This window comes from Sinohyriopsis cumingii, chromosome 15 (genome assembly GCF_028554795.1).
Source record: "Sinohyriopsis cumingii isolate HCF-2022 chromosome 15, ASM2855479v2, whole genome shotgun sequence".
Lineage (NCBI taxonomy): Eukaryota > Metazoa > Mollusca > Bivalvia > Unionida > Unionidae > Sinohyriopsis > Sinohyriopsis cumingii.
Genome location: NC_142975.1, coordinates 105,243,184 through 105,269,110, shown reverse-complemented (window position 1 = coordinate 105,269,110; position 25,927 = coordinate 105,243,184). Strand labels below are relative to the sequence as shown.

Genomic DNA, 25,927 nt, shown 5'->3' with positions numbered 1-25,927 from the left:
AAAGACATGGTTAAAACGGGTGGTATATTCCCACTACTTGCGGCCATTCCGGCATTACTAGCTGCGGCTGCTCCAGCCTTAGCAAAAGCGGCCGCGTTAGGTGTTGCTGGAGGTGTTGCTGGCGCGGCGGGTAAAAAAATTTTCGAAAAAGTTACTGGTGGACGATATAACAAATAAAAGGGACGCGGTCTAAGATTACCGGGATCTCGTTGGGGGAGAGGCCTAAGGCTTCCAGGATCATTTCGTTAAACGTTCCATCATCAAATTTTGATTTACTTGATGCTGCTAAAAAATTAAAAATATCCGCCTTTAGAGGTGTTTTTATGCGAGATCAATTACCGAAACAACCAAACAAACTAGAAACAGGTATTATTAATCTTGACAAACGTTCCGGACCTGGTACTCATTGGGTATCATACGCGGTTGATCCACGTGGAATTGTTTATTTTGATTCGTACGGGTTAGCTCCACCTGTTGAATTTATCAAGTATGTCGCACCACTCCACGCAACAACTAGCGGTTATAAAGTTTGGTATTCAACGCTACCCACACAAACAATGACAGATCCGCCAATATGCGGCCGTGAAGTAATTAATGTACTCGACGCTATATCAAAATCATCCAGGCCGCCACATAAAGTCGTGCACGATTATACAAGCAACCGATATGTTGCGCGTAAAGCATTTTAAACAACGGATCTTATTATAATGGTTGATATTTACGGAAGATCTTCTACTAGTAAGAAAATAAAATCCGACGTTGATCTGTCAAAGTATGCGACTAAAGATGACCTCGCTGATATTATGAACCTTGCTGGAGTTGACCCAGATGAAGTTGTTATTTTTCAAGATCGATATGGTAAACTAAAAACCAGCAATATCAAATGGAATGATATAGTCCGGCGAGTACTTGGTGCAGTTACGGATAATATTCCCGTGTTTACTGACGGTGGTAGAATCAGAGATTCAAGTATGTCACTTAAAACCATCAGAGATGAAATTGCAAAAAGTGTTGCTAATCGCGTGAGAAACACCGGTGACACAATGACAGGTGAACTTAGCATGAACGGGAACAAAATAGTAGCTGTAACAGCTCCAAAATCTGACAACGACGTCGCAAACAAACTATACGTCGACGACGTGGATGGAAAACTATCCACGCTACGGGCCGAATATGACGTTCACACGGGCGCGTTTATAAGGCTTCGAAGAAATTTTCAAAAAACCGATGATGCCATAAATAAGTTCTTTGGAAATCCTTCCGTCATCGATATAAAACTCGTTGATATCAAAAGTAACCTAGACACGATCAAACGAACACAACTAGACATCGTAGCGGGAATTCCTGAGATTATCAATAAAATCAATCTGATTAAAATTCCAGCTGAAATAACTCCCGGGCATATCACAAACATCGTATACACGGTATCATCGGGATTTGCAACATGGTCAAAACAAAATAATACTATCAAATATACCGCAACAGTCACTGGCGTGTACAGGTTGTCTGTGTTTAGTGCTGCAAAATTTGAAATATTTACAACGTTTCCATGGCGTCATTCCACAGACAGGTTTTCCGGGGTTGTATCTGTTATATTAAATAGCGGAGCCGAGGAAATATTTATTCTGGAAGCAGCTGATAAGAAATTAACCGCAACATCCTTCTGGTGGTGTTTGGAATTTGTAGCTGAAACACCTCAATTGGTTACTGCATAAAAATATATATGGACGGTGCACAATACAGATACAATCAAGCGCGTGAATGGCAGGCTGCGCTAAAAGATCAAGTTGATCAATATACAGTAAAAGTAAAAAAATATCGACGACGATTGGTTATCGTTGATGTGATTGTTTATTCAGTATCCGCTGTTGTTGCTGGAACCGGTGTAATATTATCAGCGTTGACAACGATGGCACCAGTAGCCGTAACTATCTGTATTTCAGCAGCAACAACTATTGCAGGTGTGCTTGGTATCATCACAAAAAAAATATGTACTTGTACGAACGAAAAATTATCCGATTACAAAATAAAATTACATACAGCGACGGTAGCATACTCGAAATTATCCTCGTTGTTATCAGCGAGTCTCAGTGATGGAATTATATCTGATTTCGAATTTTCAATGATGACCAAAATATACGATGAAGGTATCGGTATTAAAGATACAAGTATCAATAATGACAGAATTACTCCAGCAGATCGTGACCAACACAACTCCGCCAAAGATAACGATGATCTCGGTAAGTTCAACTAATCCTGAATTTAGTGTTAATTTTCCTATTGCAATTCCAGTAAAAGAAATAGCACTAGCACAATTACGAGTATATTACAGCTGGCCAAATATCAGATCAAAATCATTTAATGGTACACCAGCAAATAATTCGCTCGTATTTACTAACAAGAACAAACCCGATGGAACACCTGACTGGGTTGTTGTTGGAATACCAACCGGCAGTTACCAGATTGAAGAGATCAGTGAGGAATTTGCGCGTAGAATAAAATCAATAACAGGAAAGGAATCAAAAATATCAATAAACGTTCATGAGCCGACGTTGTCCTCGACGGTTGAAATAAACTCGCCTGATTATGCCGTTGATATTTATCAATCTTCAATCAGATCCGTGCTAGGTTGGCCTGAAATTCCCCCGGTGCATAAAGGACCACCAGAACCAACTCGGGCTGATTTTATCACAGATGAAGCAAAATTTATGATAGTTCCTGAATATAGAGGTAAATATCCATGGATCCAGACCGGTGATCTTTCCGTGTTTACAAGTACTCCTGATGGTGAAACCTTTCCTAATATAATAAATAATGTACGTAATATTCGTTCAGGTGTTAGAGTAAATCCACTCGTTGATGAAGAATTTATTAAATCATATTCTGATCCTGTTAATTTTGAATTTAAACAATCAATCAACAAACTACGAAATTTCTTTACTGATAGCTACAGCGATGACGTAAAACAAAAAATCATTGAGACGATAAAACATCTAAATCAGGTCATATCAGATATTAGATACGTTAATAAAACTATCATTGTGAACATGGTTAGACACGGTGATGAAGATATTGATAATTATAAAGCTGGACCATGGTTTCTCAATCATTACAAAATAACTGAACAACAATTACCAACATTTGTAATACCGGGGATTGATGCTAGAGAACTAGTAAAATTATTAAACGATCTTATCGACGAAAACTTCCCTAAAATACTCGATGCATGGAGAAAACTAGCACCACCTCCAACTGTTCTCAGATATGATAATGATCCACACGACGGCGGAAGACACGTATCCCCGCGGATCGTTAATATAACACCGACGGTCGCGGTCAATCTGGTTTGTGACGTAATCGATGGCAGCTATCAAATAGATCTCGGAAGATCAAATCAAGCTCAACAAGGATACATCCTGTACACGTTCACACCACAAGTCCCCCCTGGAAATTTAATCGTGCAAGAACCAACTAATCCCGTGTATTTGCGGTGTCACAATAATATGTTAACGCGAATCAATTTTAAACTCACAGACCACCTTAATCGTTTGATTGACATACGTGAAGAAGAGCTTGTAATAAATCTGTATGTAAAGTCGTAAGGACTTTTGTTGTAGATCTTCATGTGGAGGAGGGTTTTACAAGCGAGGATTTCTTAACAGTTAGAAGAACATTTGTAACAGAGATCAGAATCAAATTCGATCAACTTAAAAAAATAAAAAAAAATAATATTTATTAATTTTCCTGATTTTTACTGAAATTGTACAAATTACTTGATTTTGACTACCAACTACCCCCTCAGAAACATAAAAATGCACGAACTACTTGATTTTGACTACCAACTACCCCGTCAGAAACATAAAAATGCACGAACTACTTGATTTTGACTACCAACTACCCCGTCAAAATCAAGAAAGTTCTAACCTTGTCAAATTGTTCCTAACAAATTTTATTTATTATAAATTAATTTTATTTATTAATAATATTATTTTTACTGAGATTTTTATTTTTTTTTACTAAAATACAACGAAATTGCTCAATTTTCCTGATTTTGACTACCAACTACCCCGTCAGAAATCAAGTAGTTCGTGCATTTTTCTTTGATTTTGACTACCAACTACCCCGTCAGAATCAAGTAATTTGTGCATTTTTCTTGATTTTAGTAAAAAAAAAATAAATCCTCAGTAAAAATAAAATTTATAATAAATAAAATTTATAATAAATAAAATTTATTAGGAACAAATTTGACAAGGTTAGAACTTTCTTGATTTTGACTACCAATACACGTGGTCAGCGTTGACTTGGACCCCAGTTACCAAAACTTTCATTTTCATTATCATCAGTAACGAGGTTACCTTGGATCGTTTCACCAGTAACGGGGTTACCTTGGATCGTTTCACGATCTAACATAATTTTTCTTAATAGTCTTATGCGAGTACTAATCGTTTTCTTTGCCTCATACTCGTGGGATAATAACGACTTAATTCTTTCTACGGCGGTAGAAAGAGGAACGAACTCCTTCACATGATCATCTTCTACGGTAGCTAGCGACTGAAACATTGCCGATTGAATCCGTTTCATGAGCCTGTATTCAGATGATAGTGTGTGTGTACCCTGGGTTTTACGTTCTTGTAAAATCTCAAAGTCAGAAACTATTTTTTCAGGATTAAGTTCATCAGATATATTAATTCCATCTTTTTTCAATTTTTTAATAGCGACAATTACATCATTGATATTTTCATGGTTCATTATATAATATATAAATCTTTAAAATAAAAAAAATATCCCTAGAACACCTATCGAGTGTATTAGCGAGTTCGTCGGGATGTTTCAGGGACAGCACAGCCAAGAACTCGTAGCTTGCCACCGCAATCTACCAAGTTCATTAGGCAAATATTCCCTCTACGAGAGCCCCTAACCCGCCAAACAACGGTCTAGAGGCCCAAGAGGGAGGACGGCACAACCCTCATTAAACTCGTAGCTTGCCACCGCAATCTACCAAGTTTAGAGGATATACACATAACATATAACTAACTAAGGACAGCACAAGGACAGCACAGTCCTCATTAAACTCGTAGCTTGCCACCGCAATCTACCAAGTTTAGAGGATATACATATAACATATATACAATGAATGAAGAGCCCCTATCGAGTGTATTAACGAGCTCAGATTATGAATGAAACGGCACTAACTAAGGACAGCACAAGGACAGCACAGTCCTCATTAAACTCGTAGCTTGCCACCGCAATCTACCAAGTTTAGAGGATATACATATAACATATATACAATGAAATGGTTATATACAATGAAATGGTTATATACAATGAATGAAGAGCCCCTATCGAGTGTATTGGCGAGCTCAGATTATGAATGAAACGGCACTAACTAAGGACAGTACAAACATATACGCTCAGCAAAATCACACCCACAATAATTAATCCAGTGGGTGATACGAAAATATGTATCAACCACAAGTCAATATTGTGGTTATGAATTTGCTGAGCGGAGGGGTTCTTGCGGTTCCCGCCACTATTATAAAAATCGCAATTATGCGCACCACCGACAAATTGTCAGCCATGGGGGTTTGATCCTGGACCGCGAGCGCCACAGTCCAATACCATACTGATCGAGCTATCAAACATTGTTACGAACATATGTTTCGGAAGTTAATATATAGCTAGCTATATAGCTAAGGAACCAATATTTACACTAAACAGCGGTTTCTGAATAATAACAGTTTCTGTATTTAACAGTTTCTGTATTTGTAGCGGTTTCTGGATAATAACAGTTTCTGAATAATAGTTTCTGTATTTATAACAGTTTCTGAATAATAGTTTCTGTATTTGTAGCTAGTTTCCTAAGCAGACCGAAAATCAATAATAACAGTGGCATTAATGCACCAGTCAAAGAACTTTCCAGAGTGTAAGTTCAGTGAACACACAACTGCAGGTCAATTACAATGAGTAACGGTTTCTGTTTACACACAGCTTCCTACGGATCAATAATATTATCATGTGTTGTATGATGGGAAAATATTTAAAAACCATAAATAATACTTATGAGTCTAATGAGTTAGGTTCGTCGGCACTATACGATGTAATTAGTTAAACTGACTAATTACGATCATAAAAAACCAACCATCTACGAAGAAAACTATATATTACAAAGTAATCTCCCTTATGTAATCAAAAATTCAGTAGTGTATGGAGGACCTACTGTGACATAAATTAAAAAATTAATTCAATGTGGTGATGATAGTTAATAATGTGGTGATGATAGTTATTGATACTGAAATGTAATTTTCTGCTTATATTTTTTCGAGAGAGCAGATCTGGTTATATTATCTGCTACTTTTTGTACTGAACGAGAGTTAATATCAAAATATGTCGCAGCCGCGTTCATAGACTGAAACATAATTTCTTTACCGGTTTCTATGTTTGTAGAAATTACCCCCCTCTTTCCGATTGTCTTATATCTTCCTGTATTACCACATGCAGAGTTCACGCTTCGAGTGACAACACGAAGGTTGGATAAATTATTGTTTTGAGGATTTCCATCAATATGATCAATAACAAGACCGTCATTGATCAAACCCTTGTGACACTCGTATGTAAATCTATGACATAGATATCTTCTCTTTCCAACTGTAAATCTAAGATAGCCAGTATTAGAAACATTACCAACTGGTCTCCTCAACTTGCGGTGTCTGATGATACCATTAATATTTGATTCATAGTTTGTTATGACAGGATGTGGGACAAATATATTTTGCTCCATTATAATAATATTATATGTTTAAATCATTGTTTGTCTGAAATCTTGATATATAATCCCTCACGGATTTTATAGCGTTTTCACCGCTATTATTTTTTTTGTCATAATATCTTTTGAGCTCTCTGAACCGTTTCCCGCCGCACTTCCCACATAATTCTGTCTTTCCTCGCACTCCAATACCACACCGTAGACATGGTATTGGTCCTAGACTTCCTCGTCGTATGTTTTGTGAGTGCATCCAACAAAATTCCTTTCTACAGGATTTGTTGCATCGATTTACTGAGCCGATCATCAACCATCTACATTGGGACATTGTATATATATATATAATTTTCTTTATTTAAATATTTGTTTTAATTATATGAACGAGTTTGAGAGATTATCCCAAACTAGGCCTGCTAAGTATAAATTCAACCTTGACAGATTATCTTCTGACTTGCCAGTACGAGATCTGGTTGATCCGAAAAATAAAAGTTTGATCTCGAAAATTCACGACGCCAAGAAAGAATTTTACACGGATGGTGCATCTCACACATGGTCAACGTTCAAGATTATACGCAACACTGTCACGGACGCCACAATGAACGACAAGCGAGCGGCAACTATCATTAACTACATCGCTGAATACGACGGCAATCAAAAATATTTATTCAGAGTAAAATTTATTGTATTAACAGAAACAGATAGTTGGATTATCCGTGACAAATATGATCCTGTCCTTGGTAATAATAAAACTATCATATTAAGTAAAAATTTCAGACCGGGTCTACTGACAGGTATTGATAAACCGTATTATGAGCGAGCATATCCTGTAACGGCGGTTATTTATGGAATCTATGAGATAAATAAAAAACCTAACGTTGATAAACTAGCGCCGATGAAATTTTCAAGGTTAAATTGTGTGGCCGAACGAGTAATAGAACACTTTACAAACGCGATGCGTGGAAATGGATTAACTGATTTAAGGCGTGAAAAAATAAACTCATGGGCTGATTCAGTTAAGGATACCGGTGCTACAATAAAAGATGTTGCTGAGTTAGGAAAAATATTAAAATTTCCAATAGCTGTGGCGACAATAACGGGAGAAGTACTGTACCAGTCGAAATATAAATCGAAGGGAGCTCCAATAAATATTATCGATCATAACGCGCACGCATGGACTAACGCAGTAACAATATTTCCACGTGATCGAACTGTTAGATTTTACCCCACAGATAATTCTGTGGCAGATAATTCTGGGGCAGATATATTTGATTTTATTAACGAAATAAGTAAAACCGATCCTGTATCGGTATGGTTATTTAAAAGTAATGAGGAGGGTGAATTTGATCAGTTTGTCAAACCGAACGGTGAAATATATCGCACAGAATCCCTTCATGACGAGATGAAAAATCTTGCGACGTTTTTACAGTGCAAGCACGCGGAAAATACTGACAAATTACTAACTAATTGTTTTACCGTTCCATCTGTTGCGGCTCATTTCGCCAGAGAACGAAATTCATGGAAACCAACACGATTTGATTTACTCGAGGACGTACGCGCAAGTTGCGTCGAATATGGACATGGCGGATTATGGAATACCAAATACAATTACAATGATGTTATTTCGGTTGATATGGTTGCATGTTATCCAGGAAGTTTTCTGGGATACGGAGATTGTTCTACGTACTTTGAAAGATTTGGTCACCCTACAAACGAGATGACGCGAGTGGCAATTAATGGACCATTACCTGATTTTGATCTGACTGGATTCGCCTGTATTGAATCATTCGAGTTTAACGAAAATCTTCACAAGATTTGTTATGTTTGGTTTGGCAGACATTTTTGTGAAAAACGTTGGGTACCTATAGTTTTGTTGCGATATATGCTAGATTGTGCGATACTGACATCGTTGGTGGTCAGTGAGGCAATTATATCATATCATGCACAGACCAAAGTTTGGTTGCCCATGTCAGATTCTGAAGTTATCAGCGAGTTTAAGGATAATATTCCTAATAAACTCAAAACCGCAAAAGATCTCGGTAGAAAAATTATAGGTAAATTTACTCAAGGTGGTGCATATGATTATAAAAGACATCACGCACGATTAATTTTAGATGATGCCGAGTACGATTTTATAATCGCTGATACAACGGCGAAAAATACATTTGTAAATCGAGAGAGTGTTTATTTATCCGACGGAACAAAATTAGGTACGATCGTTAGTTACATAAATGACGTATCCCCGCAATATACTCATCTAAGATCTTCCATGTTGGCTTATGTTTCCATAAATTTATTATCGATGATTAATAGATTTCCTGAGACCGCAGTCAGAGTCGCAACAGATTCGTTTTATATTTCAAGTAAATATTTAGAACTTGTCATGAAATTTACAAGTAATGATGAACGATGGGGTTCGTGGAGAATAAAAAAGGAACTATTACACAATTATACAGAATCAGCAGATGTTCCAGTGAGAGATGTTTATCGTGAGGGTAATAAAATATCAGAAATGTCGAAGGCACCATCGTTGAGTGATCCATAACTAGATATAAGACAGTATATCTCAATGGACCTGGTGGATGCGGCAAAACGACTCGAACGATTAATGTTTTTAGAAATTCAGATATAATCGTGCTGACACCCACACATAGACTTGCACGTGAGATGAAACAGCGGCAAGTACAATCGTGCACGTATCATAGTTTCTTCCGATGGCGCGGGGATACATGGACTCCTGAACGGATGGGAGAAAAATATATACCTAAAATAATTATTTGGGATGAGATATGCACGGTCTCATTGGATACATTAAAAATGTTTCTTGATTGGTTGTTGACGAAAAATACCGCCATAATAATGTGTGGCGATCATGGTCAACCACCGCCCTTTGTTGGACCATCTCCACATGATTGGTTAAAAAATTTCGTTGATTATTACGAAGAAATAGATGATGATCATAGAGCTCTTGATGCAAATTTGAGGGAGTTTAAAAAATTAATCAGATTACAATCAAACAAAATTCAGTGTGAAATATTACGTGGAGTGATCTCAGAGACATCAATGAGTGATTTTTTGAACTCATGGAGACCCAACGATTTGATCGTAGCAAGTAGAAAAATAATCAGAGACGCTTTACAGCAGCAGTTATTTCAGCTACATAAAGAACAATATTCAGAACTACCCGTACCGTTGTGTTATAGACCATCAGATACACGAAAACAGAATATTAATGTTGATATTCCAGGACCCTTGACAGAGTCAAGGAAACAGAATCTCGTATTAAATGATATTGTCGCCGTTGATATCAGTGTGGTCGAAGATGCATTACGCGCTGACAAATCTCCATGGGTGTTGGGATACGCTATGACGATCCACTCGTCACAGGGATTAACTATTTCTGATACACGAGTCTGGATTGTAGACGATCGCATCGAGTGGTCAAATTTAGTTTATTTGGCGGTATCGAGGGTCAGAAATATATCTCAATTACGTAGAATCATAATTCCTGAAATCGTTGATAAATTTAACATCATCGATGATGATATAATAAGAAAAAAATTAATCGGATACAAACAATCTGACAAAAAAAATAAACGCGACTTTGATCTTGATGTTGAATTTATTATTGAGTTAAAACAGCAGCAGAACAATCATTGCACCAGTTGTAATTGTATAATGTTATGGCGGTATTCGAGTAATGATTCAAGACAATTTACCGTAGATAGAAAAGATAATAGTCGCGGTCATACACGAGAAAATACCATGTTAACCTGTCTTGAGTGTAATCGACGTAGAGGCGCTAGCGCCTTGGGTGCTGGCACTAGTGCTAGTTAAGTGATCGAAATCACCGAAGTGATCGCGGTGGTAGTTGTGTATCCGCGGGAATTATTTGTAGTTGTTCACGTGTAAATCCACGTTGAGGAGCAGCAGAATCTAATCTGTAGATTGCAGGTCTGGAAACGCCTACATTTCTTCCAGTGGATCTTGTCACGGTAGATATTTTGTGTGTGGTAACACTCCAAATAGGATCAGTTGCTCTCGCGCTACCACCTTCAAGTTCACCAGGCTCATATAAATATCTGACTGTAACATCACCTAATATTTTTTGTTTTCCAGCATCTTTCCGTTGTGTTGGTATATTTTTTTTTGTGACCGCGCTAATGGGTTTCATGTTGGTTGTTCGTGTAATCTCATTATTTAATGCAGCTATCACGTTTGGTAATCTTGCAACCCATTCACGAGATCTTTTATCCTGAATAAATTCCCTCGCGTATTGATATCCAAATAACCGTTCAGCAAGTGTTCGATTAAATCGCTCAACAATTGCCTGATCACGGTGAATTGCAGTATGACCTCGTCGTATTTTGGTATTATGTTGTTTCATCAGCGATGATACTGGACCAAGAAATTCCTTACCAGGATCAACCTGTAGTAGCTGTGGCCATCGCAGACCACCTCGTGGTCCGAGTCCTCGTTGATAAATTCGTTCAAACGCATCGGCTACTTCAGATGATGTTTTTGCTGATAGCGGCTCTGCTTCTTTATATCTACTTGCAACATCAACTACGGTTAGCGCGTACTTGTACGTTTTTCCACGTACAGTATCATGCGGTAAAAACAGAATATCAGCTTGATGAACTTCATTAGGAACACTGACATCGAAATACGAGTACTGAATTTGTTTAGGACGTGGTAGATAAATTTGCCATATTGCTTGTTTAGATAACCACGTTTTAGCAGTAGAATGTTTAACCGATGCTGCATCAGCGAGTTTACCAATTGCTGCTTTGCCTCTCCAGTATCCTCTCGGTGAATAATAAATTGATTCCATTATTAATTACCAGCCCCAATCGCTAATTTACCTTTCATCGAGGATCTTACTAACCAATTAGCTAATGATTCTCTAATATTTTTATTTTTTATAGAATTTAATGAATGAATTAATTTTACATCTGCAATATGCCTATCTTGTAGATTTTTACTTTTATAAGCTACATCATGAACATGACAAGCTCGATCAATAGCATTTATTGGTTCTTCGCCTGGTTTTGGTTGATCTTGATTATCGAGCCTGATATCAAGTCGAGTACCAGGACCGCAATAATTATATCCTGGTAGATGTTTTTCCCCGCTGTATTTAGCCCATGGAGCACCTGGAAACTTTGACATCAAATTAGTAATATCACCACCGCGCTTATTAGGTAAAAATGAAAATTTCTTTCTACCGCATACAGAACATTTTCCACCGTACGCTATTTTTTTGTTTTTTGTTGTAACTGTAGCTAAATCAGTAGTTGGAGTTTTAACTCTACAACGTAAACAATATAAATTCATGTTATAATATATATGGATATAATTGATTTCTCAGCAACTCGGCAACGAGAGCCAGTTAAGCATCATCCTGCGCTACCGAACTCCATCAGAATGATTATCATAGGACCATCTGGATCGGGTAAGACGCAATTATTACTTAATCTGATAATGAGATGGTTGAAATGGGATAAGTTGTATTTAGTAGCACCATCCGTTGATGATCAGCGATGTTATGATGTACTTAAAGATTTCAATGAAAACGCGCGATTACTGGATGAAGATAATGATGTTATAGAGTTTATAACCGATATTGATGAAGCACCATCCGTAGATTCCATAGACGGATTTATTAATAATTTAGTTGTATACGACGATGTGATGCTAGATAAACAATCAAATCCAGCCAGAATATTTTCCCGAGGGAGACATAAAAATACAGACGTGATCTATGTTACTCAACGATATACACAAATACCAAAAGTGATCAGAGACAACTGCAACATTTTAGTTGTGTTTAATGGCGTAGACACACACACGTTGCGAAATATTCATCAAACCTGGTGTGGTGGTGACATGGATAGAATTAAATTCAAAAATTTCTTCTCACGAGCGCAAGCTACCCCGCATGGATTTATAACAATAAATTTACATGATCCAAGAACAAGATATCGTGTGGGTATTGATAAAATATTTGGGTAACAGGGGTGATGATAAAATTAAATTGAATTAAACAGATATCATTAATATAATGAACAACTGTGCGTGGCTGCGTCAAGGAACAACAGATAAATGCAACAAAAGGTGCCGTGGAGAATATTGCAAGAAACATAATTATCTTATAAAGAAAAACCCTCATGCTGGTCCACGAAGATGTGTTGGATGTAACAACGGCGTTAGAGGATTATATCAGATTTGCAAAAATTGCGGTGGAGATCGATACAGAAGTTTGATGATATATTATAAACACAGAAAGAACATAAATCCAAAAATAGAAAAACCACCATCAGAACTTTAATATTACTTGAAACATAGAACAAATTCCGAAGATTCAGATGAAGATGAAACAGATGAAGATTCCCATGATTCAGATGATGATTCCCAATATTGATAGCAGCAGAGAGGGGCGTCTACGGTTCTGTTTGGGACAAACAATAATCGTAGACGTGGTAATTGACCTCTATGAGTGGTCACTATTTTTTTTGGTAAAACACAAGGGTGACCATTCCCCTAAGTGGTCTGTTCACCCTCTCTGCTGCTCCTGTCAGTCATAGAGGAACGAGACACACCATGGAAGAGCTGGGAAAAGCCATCGACTGCCTCGCTTATGGGAAGACTTCTGGGTGTGACAGCATCCTGCCTTAAGTCCTCAAGAGCGGGAAATCATCATTGCTCCAGCTCCTGCATGTACTCCACTCCCTCTGCTGGGAACAGGGACACATCCCCCAGGACATGCAGGATGCCAATATTGTCACTTTGTACAAGAACAAAGGAGACCATAGTGACTGCAACAACTATCGGGGCATCTCCATCTGCAGCATCATCAGAAAGGCTTTCACCCGTGTCACACTGGTGCACTTGCAGACCCTAGATTTCCAAGTCTACCCCAAGTCCCAGTGTGGCTTCCAAGCCGGCCAGTCAACTATAGACATGATTTTCTCACTATGCCAGCTGCAGGAGAAATGTCATGACCAGCAGATGCCTCTCTACATTGCCTTCATAGGCCTGACGAAGGTGTTTGACCTGGTCAGTTGGAGTGGGACTCTTTAGACTCCTACAGAAGATTGGCTGCCCCCCAGGACTACTCGCTGTGGTCATGTTATTCCTCAAGAACATGCACAGCACAGTGTGCTTCAATGGCACAACATCGGAGGCCTTCCCAGTCAACAGCAGAGTGAAGCAAGGCTGCATCCTTGTGCTGACACTCTTTGTCATCTTCTTCTCCATGCTCCTCCAGTATGCCTTCGAGGACTGCAGCAAGAAAGTGTATATCTAAACCAGGGCTGTCCGCAAGCTATCCAACACTGCTCTTCTCCAGGCTAAGACTAAAGTCACAGAGGTGAACTACTCTTTGCCAATGATGCAGCCTTGACATCACACATGGAAGATGGACTGCAGCAGCTGACATGCTGCCTCTTCCATGCCTGTAAGGAGTTTGGACTGACCATCAGTCTGAAGAAAACGAACGTCATAGCGCAGGACACAGACTTCCCTCCCATCATGGCCATCAATGGGTACAACCTGGAAGTTGTTGAGAACTTCACATATCTTGGGTCCACCATCTCCAGCTTGCTCTCCATAGATTCCGAGGTGAACAGCAGGATTTCCAAGGCTGCCGCAGTTATGGCTAGACTGAACCAGAGGGTCTAGAACAACCCCAACCTCACTGAGAAGACCAAATTGCATGTCTACCAAGCCTGTGTACTCAGCACACTCCTCTACAGCAGTGAGACATGGAGCACCTATGTCAGCCACGAAAGGAAACTCAACAGCTTCCACCTTAGATTCCTGCAGTGCATTCTGCACATCCACTGGCAGGACAAAGTACTCAACTCAGAGGTTCTGGAACATGCCAATATGAACAGCATGTTCTCCATTCTGAGTGAGAAGTGCTTTCGCTGGCATGGCCACGTCAAGAGAATGGACCCAGGGCGATTCGCAAGGATCTGCTAAACGGCGAGCTAGCAGAAGGTGCACAACTGACTCGACAGTCACATCTGCATTACAAAGATATCTGTAAGAAGGACATGAAGACGGCCAACATCAACATCAATGACTGGGACAGCTGTCCTGACGACCACTCCACCTGGCGCCTCGATGTCAGGCAGAGTGTTCTGAAAGCCGAGGAAGTGAGCAACACAAACCTTACTGCAAAGAAAGCCAAGAGGAAGGCAAATCAACAACAGATTCAACAAGCATTGACATTCAGCAAGTGCAACAGAGACTGTCACTCTAGGGTCAGACTCTTAGTCACTCGCAAAAGTGCAGACAGGACACCCAACCAGAAGCTACACCATCATCTCCCGAAGACAGACGGATGCCTAGAGAGACATTGTTAGGTTTTCAAAACCACAAACTGTATCAGACTCTGTAGATGCCAGTAAAATTCCATGGTTATTGAATGCAAATAATGTTTACATAGAAGTCTGTGATAAATGCTGTCAACATTGCTACTCTGAATGACCTTATTTATTTCTTTCGGAGTGTTTTCAACTATCAACATCAATAAATTCTTCACTGTCACCATTGGCAGTTATTATATTTAGACTTTATGTGTATCTCAAGGTTTTGCATACCATCTAACTTCATTATGATTGCTGATACAGTAAAGCGAAATCACTGCTTAACGTTGTCCTAACAAAGAACAAATCTATCCTCTCATGAAATGGATAGTTTACCATTTTTAGCAATCAATTGTATCTTTGATAAATTTATTTTACACGGAATACATGAAACTTCCTGTGCTGCATTCTCTAGTGTACTACAGCAATGTCTTTATGAACCAATTTCTCTTTGAAAAAGTGTATACTTTAAATAGCTAAAGTTAAAGATTTGTGGTTGATTAGTATCCTTTGCTATAAGGTTTGCTAGCATCTTTTAAGTATTTTAATGATGTCGTTTAGTATTTTTCCTTCTTCCATTAATGTTTAGGTTAATTTCGTTGCTTATATTTATCAGATCTGTGATCTTTATTGCTCATAACTTTCTTTTCTTTGCAAAATATGATATCTGGTACTGATTAAAACAAGCCCATCATTGGTTTCCTTTGGCATTGCATGAAATAACATCAATAATACTGTAATGAACTTCCTTTATCATTTTTAGATACTTTATAATGAATCAATTTTCCTTAATAGCTTTTTTGACCTACAAGTATTGCACTGACAAAGTCAAGGAACTAATCCTCTAAGAATTCGCACTAAAACCAACAAAGCTGCAAAAACAACTATACAAGCCAAAACTGTTTCCATCTCAGCATCCAATTTAAAACTTGTATGCTATATATTGCATTTCTTCTAACATCAGTATAGTGTTAGGAATCTCTGTACAAATCATCATTTCTTCAAGGATTTTGTGCAATATGAAACCATGACCATTGCCAATTATGTTGTGTTCTGCAAATGGCTGTATATAATTATAGGTTACTGCATTTGTATGTGAAATTATGAACGAGTTTTTCGGATGGATACTGCATGACCTTGGGAGTGCAGTATATCCATCCAACAAAAAGAGTTCATATTTTCCCATATAAATACAGTAACCTTTTTATTATATGCTCATTTTCTTATTCTACCTAAGGCTTAATTATATAAACAAAAATACACTACATAAAACAAAGTAACTGAATTTATGATGTATTCCAAACCAAATACACAACCGCAGATCCATCATTACACAAAAACAACATTATTAATTCGCACATATCTCAGCCCAGATAAATTTGAACCTAGTCGTGCACTAGACACAACTTTAGAAAGAAAATGGCATGTCTAGTTAAAACTGAAATTTGGAGTCATATTGTGAATGAATGCGCATTGCAACAACTTTTCCATTTGATCTGAAATGAATAGATTTTGGTATTTTTGTCAATTCTACGAAATTTCGTGATTATGGACTGGATTTATATGTGACAATTCCACATGAAACACATCAGATTGAAGAAGCAAGGGAGAAATGTGTTGACATCTGCAAATGCGTTTCTGTTAATGTCATTGAATGTTTGAAATCATAATATAGGAAAAATATTAAGTCGTTCAATTGCAATTATCAAAATGATGCTATGGAGTTTAATGCTTGTTTCATTTTGAGTGCAGTAAGGAGGATGTAATTGCACTTGGAATATATTCGAAATGACAGTACAATTTCGAAATGTGTAATCAAGATTGAGAACCTATGACATGGCTCATGTAATTCGGATTTGCAGAACTAAGAAAGTACATTTTGAGGACATTCAGGATGTAAAACTGTAAGTATATTTTTTGCCATTCTTATTACCAGCTAAAAAAGACAGTTAATGCCTTGCCACTTGCACGTTATTTGTAGGAACCCAGCAATTTTATGAAATCTGGCATCTAAATCTGAAACATTGTATCAAAAGTTAACGCAGAATGTAAGCAGCTGCTATGTGGCAGTCCACGAAATATCTGCTTTAGTTCATCCAGAAACAAATTTAATCAACCACAATGTAAAGCGCTTACTATGCGAATGTACATGATTGTTTACAAATCAAAAGTGCTGGCATCTGCGTCCATTGTTTGTTTACAATAGAAACACCAGAAATAGAATTTTTTAGATGCCCTGAAATAAAAGGATCCAAGCACTGTGCTGGAAGGTTTGGTATGAATGAGTAATACGTTAACAAAATAAACAAACACTTTTACTTACATAAAACATCAACTACCAGCCCCTTGAAGTCGGACCGTGTAACCGAGTTACCAGTGGTTGGCTCCATGGTGTTAGTGGCTGTACAGGTGTGGGTTCCATGATTAATTCTGGATATACTGTGGTAATATAACTTGGACTGGTTCACTGTATCCTCACCCTGAGGGCTCCATGTCAACTTGGGGGGTGGGTTACCCTCTGCCCTACAAACCAACTCCAGAGGCTGACCTTCTATCACCTTCACTGTAGATGTGAATGGTGTTAAACTTGGAGGGTCTGATTAAAACAAAAAGGAGTTTAATGACCTGCCCACAACCAATGCTTTACTAACCTGATAATACCTTCCCAATAAACTATGTCCTTAGCTGTTTTTAATTTCAACCATTTCTTCTTTTATGTTGCTGGTTGATATAGGACCTTTCATAATTTTTTAAAAATATTATACAAATAACATTTTGTATGGCGCTAAATAGCCTAACAGTGCTGATGCACCGTTACAAAATCAATCAATCAATCAATCAATCAGCTGTATAACTTTTCATGCATTCCACATGCATTATCCATGTACCATTCCATTCCTGGAATGGAAGGTTCTGACCTGTCAATAAAACCAGGCACACTGACCAGTTAAACGTGGGTATGGATTTTACTCTGTAGTTACATGTTGCTATCCACCATATTTTCTCACAAACATAAGACCATACTTGATTACTTTCTTATTACATTGCGGAGGAATCTGAAAGATTACATCTATAATTACTAAAGATTTATCAGAAAAATGGTTCACGTTGTGCTTGGGCACATACAATGCAGACTGTTGTTATCATGAAAGAATTCAGAGGGAAATTTTTTTAAAAACAAAACTTTTCAAAAAAACACCAAGATGGAGAAATGTCTGCATTGGAAGTGATGAATTATTTATAATCATATTTCAGATATAAATAAACACAACTGTTTAAATAATGATAGTATTTGTTGTGCTTGTGTACATGTTGAATATAATTTTCTGCTAATTTTATGCTTATGATCAAAACTGGAGTCAAAATATGACATGCAATAGAGAAACTTTCTGTACACATGTATGTGTTGTTTATTTGTGTACTTTTATTACTTATGTTTGGTTTTCTTTGAAAAATTAAATTTGGAATATTAGAATCCTGCATCATGTTTAGCTAGTACTGATTTTGTTAAAATATTCAAATTAAGCACTGACGTGCAACTGGTGTTAAGTTGACAAAACACCACCCGATATATATCTACACCACTCCCTCGATAACTCCCAAACCCAATTATAATGCGGGGTCAATCGTGGATCCCATATTTTTTTACTAGAGAAATTATGAACATTTAATAAGAAATCATGTATTTTATAAAAGTTCTTTAAACAACATTCTTGGTACATCATAAATAACAGTATGCAATGAAATTTCAATCAATGAAATTGTCAGTACCGGTTGATTGACGCAGCACTTTTATTAATAAATAAATTTCAATTAAATGCATTTTTCTTTATCCATGTTGATAGAGATCCACATAGACATTGTCGATGTGAATTTCATAGATGAGTGAATCTGTATAGGTCATGAGCAGCCTGGTTTTATCTCCGTATTGGCGTTTGATGAATTTTAATGAAATTCGAACCTGAGCATTTTGGAGAGGTCAAGAATGGCTGGACCAACGTAGATGAGTTTATCTAGCATGATATATACTTTTTTGGATTCAATCACAACGAGTTCTTTGTCAAAGATTTTCATGCTAACGAAGGCATCGTTGGCCACAAACTTATCTTGTCATTGTTGGTTACTGAAGATTTTGATTTTCTTTCTGTGTCTAATGTTTTCCAAAGATGCTGTTGTTGATGAGTTGGAAGAAATTTTTGCCAAAGTCCGTAGTGGCTTTGGCTTGTTGTTGGGTGTTGAGGTCGATGCAAGATTTCATGCATGGAGATTGTTTAAACTTGAGTGCTCAATGAACTTTGTCAAGAACAAGTCCATGTTTGAGAGCTTGTTCGATATATCATTAGTTCTGATATGACAGAACCCACCTCTGCGAGAAGTGTCTTGACTCATGGATGACTGAGTACTGAGATGATGAAGTGTCCATCATAGCTTCATTGATCATGAGTAATGACTGGAATGACATCTGGATCTTTGAAGCATATATTGCAATCAGCGTGAGCAGCTCCTCGATAGTTACAGATGTGGCATTGCATCGACGATGTGTGCTGATGCAGTTGTGACAATGTGAGTGGAGTAATAGGAGTTGGATTTTGTTTCTGAGGCTGCTGATGCGTTTGCATTCATCAGTGAGTTTCTCAAAGAACCAGAGGACGCAATCCTCATCTCGTTACTGTTGATACAACGATGACAAACATTCACTGACAGAGCAGCAGGTTTTATTGCTGACAGCGCATGGGACATGCTTGTGTTCTACTTCAGCAAAAGAATAGATCAGATCAGGAGAAGGCACTTTTTCAAGGATTGCTTCCAAGTCAAAGATGATGTAAAACGTGTGCATATATTTTTTGTAGTGGTTTTCAAACTGTAGTGTTCCCTCATGTGGCATCTGAACACTTCGTAGTTCTTGACAGTATCCCAACGAGAGGCAATCATGCAGCCAATGTGACTGAGGAAAGCATTATAAGCAGCGATAACAGAAATAGCCATGATTCTTATGTTGTGTGTACTGAGATCTACATAACCGGTGAAAGTCTTTCATGTACAGTAAATGGTCATGGTAATACAGTAAACTGATGCTGTGCTGTAAGGCTGTTTTGGAGATCAGAAGCGGATAGATCACCAACTGTTTATACCCACATTCGTTTCATTGAGTCCAAATACGTTGAGGAAGAGCCCATCGTTGAGCGCTTCCAGTTTAGGGACATCTTTGACAGCTGCAGAAAAGGTGATTCCGGCGGTGTGGAGGGTATTAAAATGTGGCTTGTACTTTGAGACGCGATCAGCATTGTCCTCTGCTGGATTGAACACCATACCAGTAGTCATTGTTACTTTTGACACTGATCCATGATTTGGTGACCAGGATGGACTTGGGAAGAAGTACATACTTACTTCCATGCAATGGTGTGAATTTGGAAATTTGAAACGAAACATAATTAACTGTGGCAAGTACCCATGCTGATCCTGACTTTTGATAATCTTCGATGCAGCACTGAATAAATAACCAGGCAATGTCAACAATGGGACTAAAATCGTCACTGTGATATGCAATAAGCATTTTGGTTCTGATCCAAATGTTGATGCTCTTTTGTTCCCGCAAAAATAAACGTTGACACTACTCCAAGTTTCATAGCCGTGTGTGCACAGTCTGCATCTACTGTAGGTTGTAGAATGCATTTACGGAGTTCTTTATCAACTCATCTCAAGCACATGATCATAAATAAATCCTTTGTCAGTGCCTCTGTACACTTTTTCAATGCATCTAGGGGTGGAAGACATGTAATCTTATCGAGCTGCCGCTGAAAGGATTGTAGATCGATTTTGGGAAGTCTTTTCTCGATGTCAGCTCAACTTGATAGACTCGTGATCTCATGCTGAAGTCAAAGAAATTTGGTAGGTTCAGCGGTTCTTCCCGTGAGTGCTTTGTACTTGCCCCATAGTTGCTTAAGGTATTGCTGGGTGGTAGGATCTCTCGTCCCGCCTGTGCTTTGCACTCATTGATGAGCTTGCGATGGTAGGCATTGCTTCTCGGCATCGCCTTGAGGTCTTCTCTTACTTGTTTGATTAACTCATGCAGAGCGGCATTTGATCCAGGATAGAGCATTTGAGAACCCTACTATGATCAAGTGATGTCACTAATATGATGAGCAATATCATGCCTCATGATAAAATCTTTTCCTGGATCTCCTTCATATGATTCAATTGATACTAGGGAAGACTTTATTCTATCCTTGTGATAATAGAGATTCTGTATAATATAGTCCTGTCTTTCATTTCTTTAAATGCTTGTATGGAAAAAATGTTTAATCTATTATATAGCAAAATGCCTGCATGTGGTTACCTCAGGGGAGCACGGAAAAGTACAACAAGCCATGCATGAGAGAGTACTGTGCTCAGCATAATGCTGCTATCAAGTGAGGATGAAACTATTGTCAGGAAAGTGTTCGATGTCAGCTCCAGATGTCAACACTGCGATGGTTGAAACATTAGGGCAATTAAATATTACTTCAGAAAATTGAGAACTACAAAGGGACCCAAAAAAATTCTGCGGTATTCGAAGAGTTCTTGGTCAAGATTAAGCATGATGCAGTCAACAATGTGGAAAGTTCATCCAGTGTTTAATCATTATGAAGCTAACATGCTGAAGAGGTACGTGGCATGCACACAAAAATCTAGCACCACTGACTACTCCATCATTGATTTGGACATCCACAGCAACAGGGCTACAATGTACCATCATCGTTTTGTGTTTGAAGCTCATCGTGGAGTCATTCCATCAGATACTAATGTGCCATTATTATGTCCTTCTTTAATAAGGGATTATGATAAATGATTATTTTACATGGATCTAATATAATTTAAATTTACTGGTTTGTCAATGATATCTGTATGAAATGTTTTATCCGTCCAACTGAGGAAACATATTAACACAGCATCAAGAATGTAAAACATTTCCTTCAATCACTCAGGCAACTCAGTATAAAGTGTTTTTAAAATTTTTTTATTTAACTTTAATATCTGCTTTACTAAACATAATGAAATTGTTAACTGTAGATATAAAAACACATTGTTCCATTATTATATGACAATTATACATGTACAATATAAATGTAATGGGTGCAAATACATTATGAAAGCTATATTTTAATTTTTTTTAAAAACTACTTAGGTCATATTTAAATCTGATAATAAGTATGCCTAACTTTGCAAGAACAGAAACATTTTGTTATTTTGTCCTTTTCTAGTAAAATGTTATCTTCTAGTTTGTGAGGATGTTTGTTCTTACACATAAATCGCCACAATTTGTTGTAACTTAGACCTGATTTTCACCATCGAAAATTATAATTTCAAGAATATATCCTTATGTGTTGTAGTTCAAGCCTTTCTTAAAAGCTCAATGTGAAAGAATCTTTTAATAAGGTAGAAAAGTTTTAGCAATATTGTTGAGAATATTTTCCTGTGAATATGTTGCTAATGCTACCATATCCTCCACTTTCATGATAGCTTGTTGAGTGGGAGTAGTAACTAAGTGGGCAGAGCTTATCGTTCAAAATTGGAACCATCCATTGTGGCATATACTTTTGTAAAGTATTGTGCAAACTCTTGTAACAATCTATCAATGATAACTTATGATATAATCATGTCCTAAAAATCTGGACAACTAACCAAAATAAATCTAAACACGCATTCCCTGGTCTCATTAACATTTCACCTTTTGATTTTTCCCCCAGAATGGTGACTTATATACAGAGATGAACTTTGCTATGACTCTAATGAAAACAAATCAAAGGAAGAATCCAAAAAAGCAACCCCAACCTACAACTTCAACTCATCTAATTACATAATTCACCCATGCAGCCTTCAGCTTCAAGCATTAACAACCCACTTTTAAAACACAGTCCCTGCCACCTGATGAATTTGTCAGCAAAATTTTATAATGTTCAACTGATACAAACTGGAGTTATGTCCCTTTTAAAATCAAGCATATTGCCGATGGCACATTATACCCCCACTCCATGTTTAACAGTCCTCTATGCATGCACTAGTAGGGTAAGATAGATGCTAGAGATTATTTACCACTGGTTCACGTCAGGAGTCTTGAATTAAACTTGATGTGCAAAAACTATTATTTTCTAAGTTAACTTACCATGACCATGATCACTGACCTTCTGACACCAGAATCCACTGATTTCTTTATTACAATAGTGTCAAGCCATCCATAAAGTTTGGTCAAGAACAATACCATTAAATGACAGTGCTTCTGCCAAAACCTTTATTATCTCAGTCACAATGACTTAACCTTTGACTTCTCACTCAAAGTTCAACAGATCTTTCCATATCTTTAATTCAAGCCATCTACAAACTTTACTCACACAATGTGCACAACATCCACAATTTAGTTGAGTCCATATTTAGATGATCATTTTGTATGCAAATTAAATATATAGTGGCTCAGCTTTAATGTGTCACTCATTCATTTCCAGTATAGGTTTTGTGGCTACAGATGCAAAGGAATTAGAATAAAATTATGGATGTTACTTTCAACTAAATCATTAATAAATCATGCAAAGTAGGTTACACTGTGCCAGTGTTTTGTGCATGATGCACGATTGTCCCATAATTCATGGATTATGTATCCTTGATGTCAGTGTGTATATTAGCATAAGTGTTAATTGGAAGAATGGACAGAAATTTCAAGCAATTTTGAAAAAGTCATAAATTCTTTAAATCAAACATAATTTTCAATGTTAAATGTAATATTCATATTATAAGTAAGGAACAATAGCCAGGTTTCAACATGTATATGCTAGAACCTGAGGCTAATTATTCGCTTCATAAATGTTGTGAGTGTCAGCGTCGAGAACAATGAGTGTCAAAGCGATATGTACACAGCTGACCGGCTGGCTTATGTTACGATAGTGTAAGCCAACATCAAAAGGACGGGTGGGAAGCCAGTTGCATATAACATGGCCACAGGAACTTGTTACTGGCGCCTTATTTAGCTGCATGAGATTCACAGGTAAGTGGCATGAATTGCCGGTGTTGGGCTCAAAGGAACATCAAGTGAGGGTCGAAAATCCACCCTTGACAGACTGCTGGGGAGGGTGTAATGTCTGCTAATTATGTAGACCATGGGTGAATCGACATCCACTTGGAATTGAGCAAGGCATGGCCACCATTGGAATCGCAAATTTAAATCTAGTGTCTTGACACTAAACGTCAGTAGTCAATAAACCACCTTGCGGGAATTACATAAGGAAGTTATAAGCTACTCCGGCGTCATTCAAAATTGGTGGGAAACATTGTTATTCTGGGAATTACAAAGGAGCTTCGGAAAGGTCAGGGACTTATTTGCTCGACTGGCGCAATATATTAAGGCAAGATAATTGTACTTTAATTATGTGCAGTATGTATACTTCATTACTAGAATCGTTAGTACGTAGAATTACCATTTGTAGGGTTTGATTCATTTGTAGTGTTTGATCTACATGCATATTTTGAGATATGAGCAATGTTTATGTAAAGAATTAATATAGTAATTTGCTATTTGGTTAATTTGTAGTAACCTCGCGCATTTATTCATGTGATATTCTGGATTTGCAAATGTTGAATTGAATTATAACTTTGTGTAATGGTTGCAGTGTGCAACATTAGTTAATAGGGGTATTTGATTATTTGTGTATACTTTGTAGAAGTGTAATGTACTGAAATGCGTCTGATTATGTGATATTGTTCTGTATAATAAGACTGCGAATCTGTATATACTGATGTGATGAAATCTACTGATATATACATGATAAGCAGTTGATACCATGTATACCATACCAGAAAGTATGTGTATTTCGACGTGCATGAATGCGTGACCAAAAAAGGTAATGGCTTATCTGATGATAGACTGTTGTTTAGTGTGAGACTAGATAGCTAGAGGAATATACTAATGTCCTTGTGTGTGTTCGGGCAGGAAGCTTTTAGGGACCGGAGAAGCTGTAGGAGACAGAGAAGGGAAATACCCTGGTACAGTTGGTCCAGTGTCTCTGGTAGACAAGAAAAGGAAAGAACGGAAGTGGAAGGGTGAAGGATGTGGTTGTTGGACTGAAGGGGTACTGGGTACCAGTCAAGAAATACTAGAGATGAGTAGAAACACAGGACATGAGAAAAATCTATCACACAAAGTCAGATGATGAAATAGGCCATCACTTGGTTGAGTGAAAGACGAGTGATAGGGTTTTGAATATTGAATTTCATTTGAGGAAGGACTATCTGTAATTGAATGGCATTGAATTTCTCCTTTTGTGTATTCAGTAATTTAACCCTTTACCTCATGCAAGCGTCTTTGGATGCCTCTACACCATTCACATGGAAGTGCCTTTTGATGCCTCTACTCAAGTTGCATGGAAGTGCCTTTTATCGTTGGCTGTAAACATCAGCCATTTTAAGCCGGTTTTCATAGCACCACCTTCGGGGGGAAAAACCCCTATTAGATACTACATTCATTTCTGTGAATGACAATATCGTCAGATCACGTGGTCACTGTTTATGTACTGGTTGATACCTGATATTTAAAGTAACTGGGTCGTAATCTCCACTCTGCAAAATGGTGGTCACGGATTTCATTCAGTACTTACGAAGTTTTCACGATTAGAATCACAACTATGAAAGATTCAATAACCTAGGTAAAGGCTCTGATATTGATGTAGGCAGCAATTAGTTTTTATAAATTAAGTGATGTAGATGCAGACAAAAACTTGTAAATTTCGAGTATGAGAAATGGCAGCTACGGTTGGTCATGCAGCCTCAT

General features: G+C 37.6%; 1 protein-coding gene across 3 annotated transcripts in view; it reads right to left on the bottom strand.

Moving 5' to 3' along the window:
• The window catches only part of LOC149782417 (adhesion molecule nephrin-like), a 506,160-nt gene that overhangs the window by 49,262 nt on the left and 430,971 nt on the right, over positions 1–25,927 (bottom strand). For all 3 annotated transcript variants that reach the window (XM_089933811.1, XM_089933812.1, XM_089933813.1), the window contains exon 5: positions 17,456–17,728. In XM_089933811.1, coding sequence (XP_089789937.1) covers positions 17,456–17,728 — 273 coding nt within the window. The remainder of the gene's footprint in view (positions 1–17,455; positions 17,729–25,927) is intronic.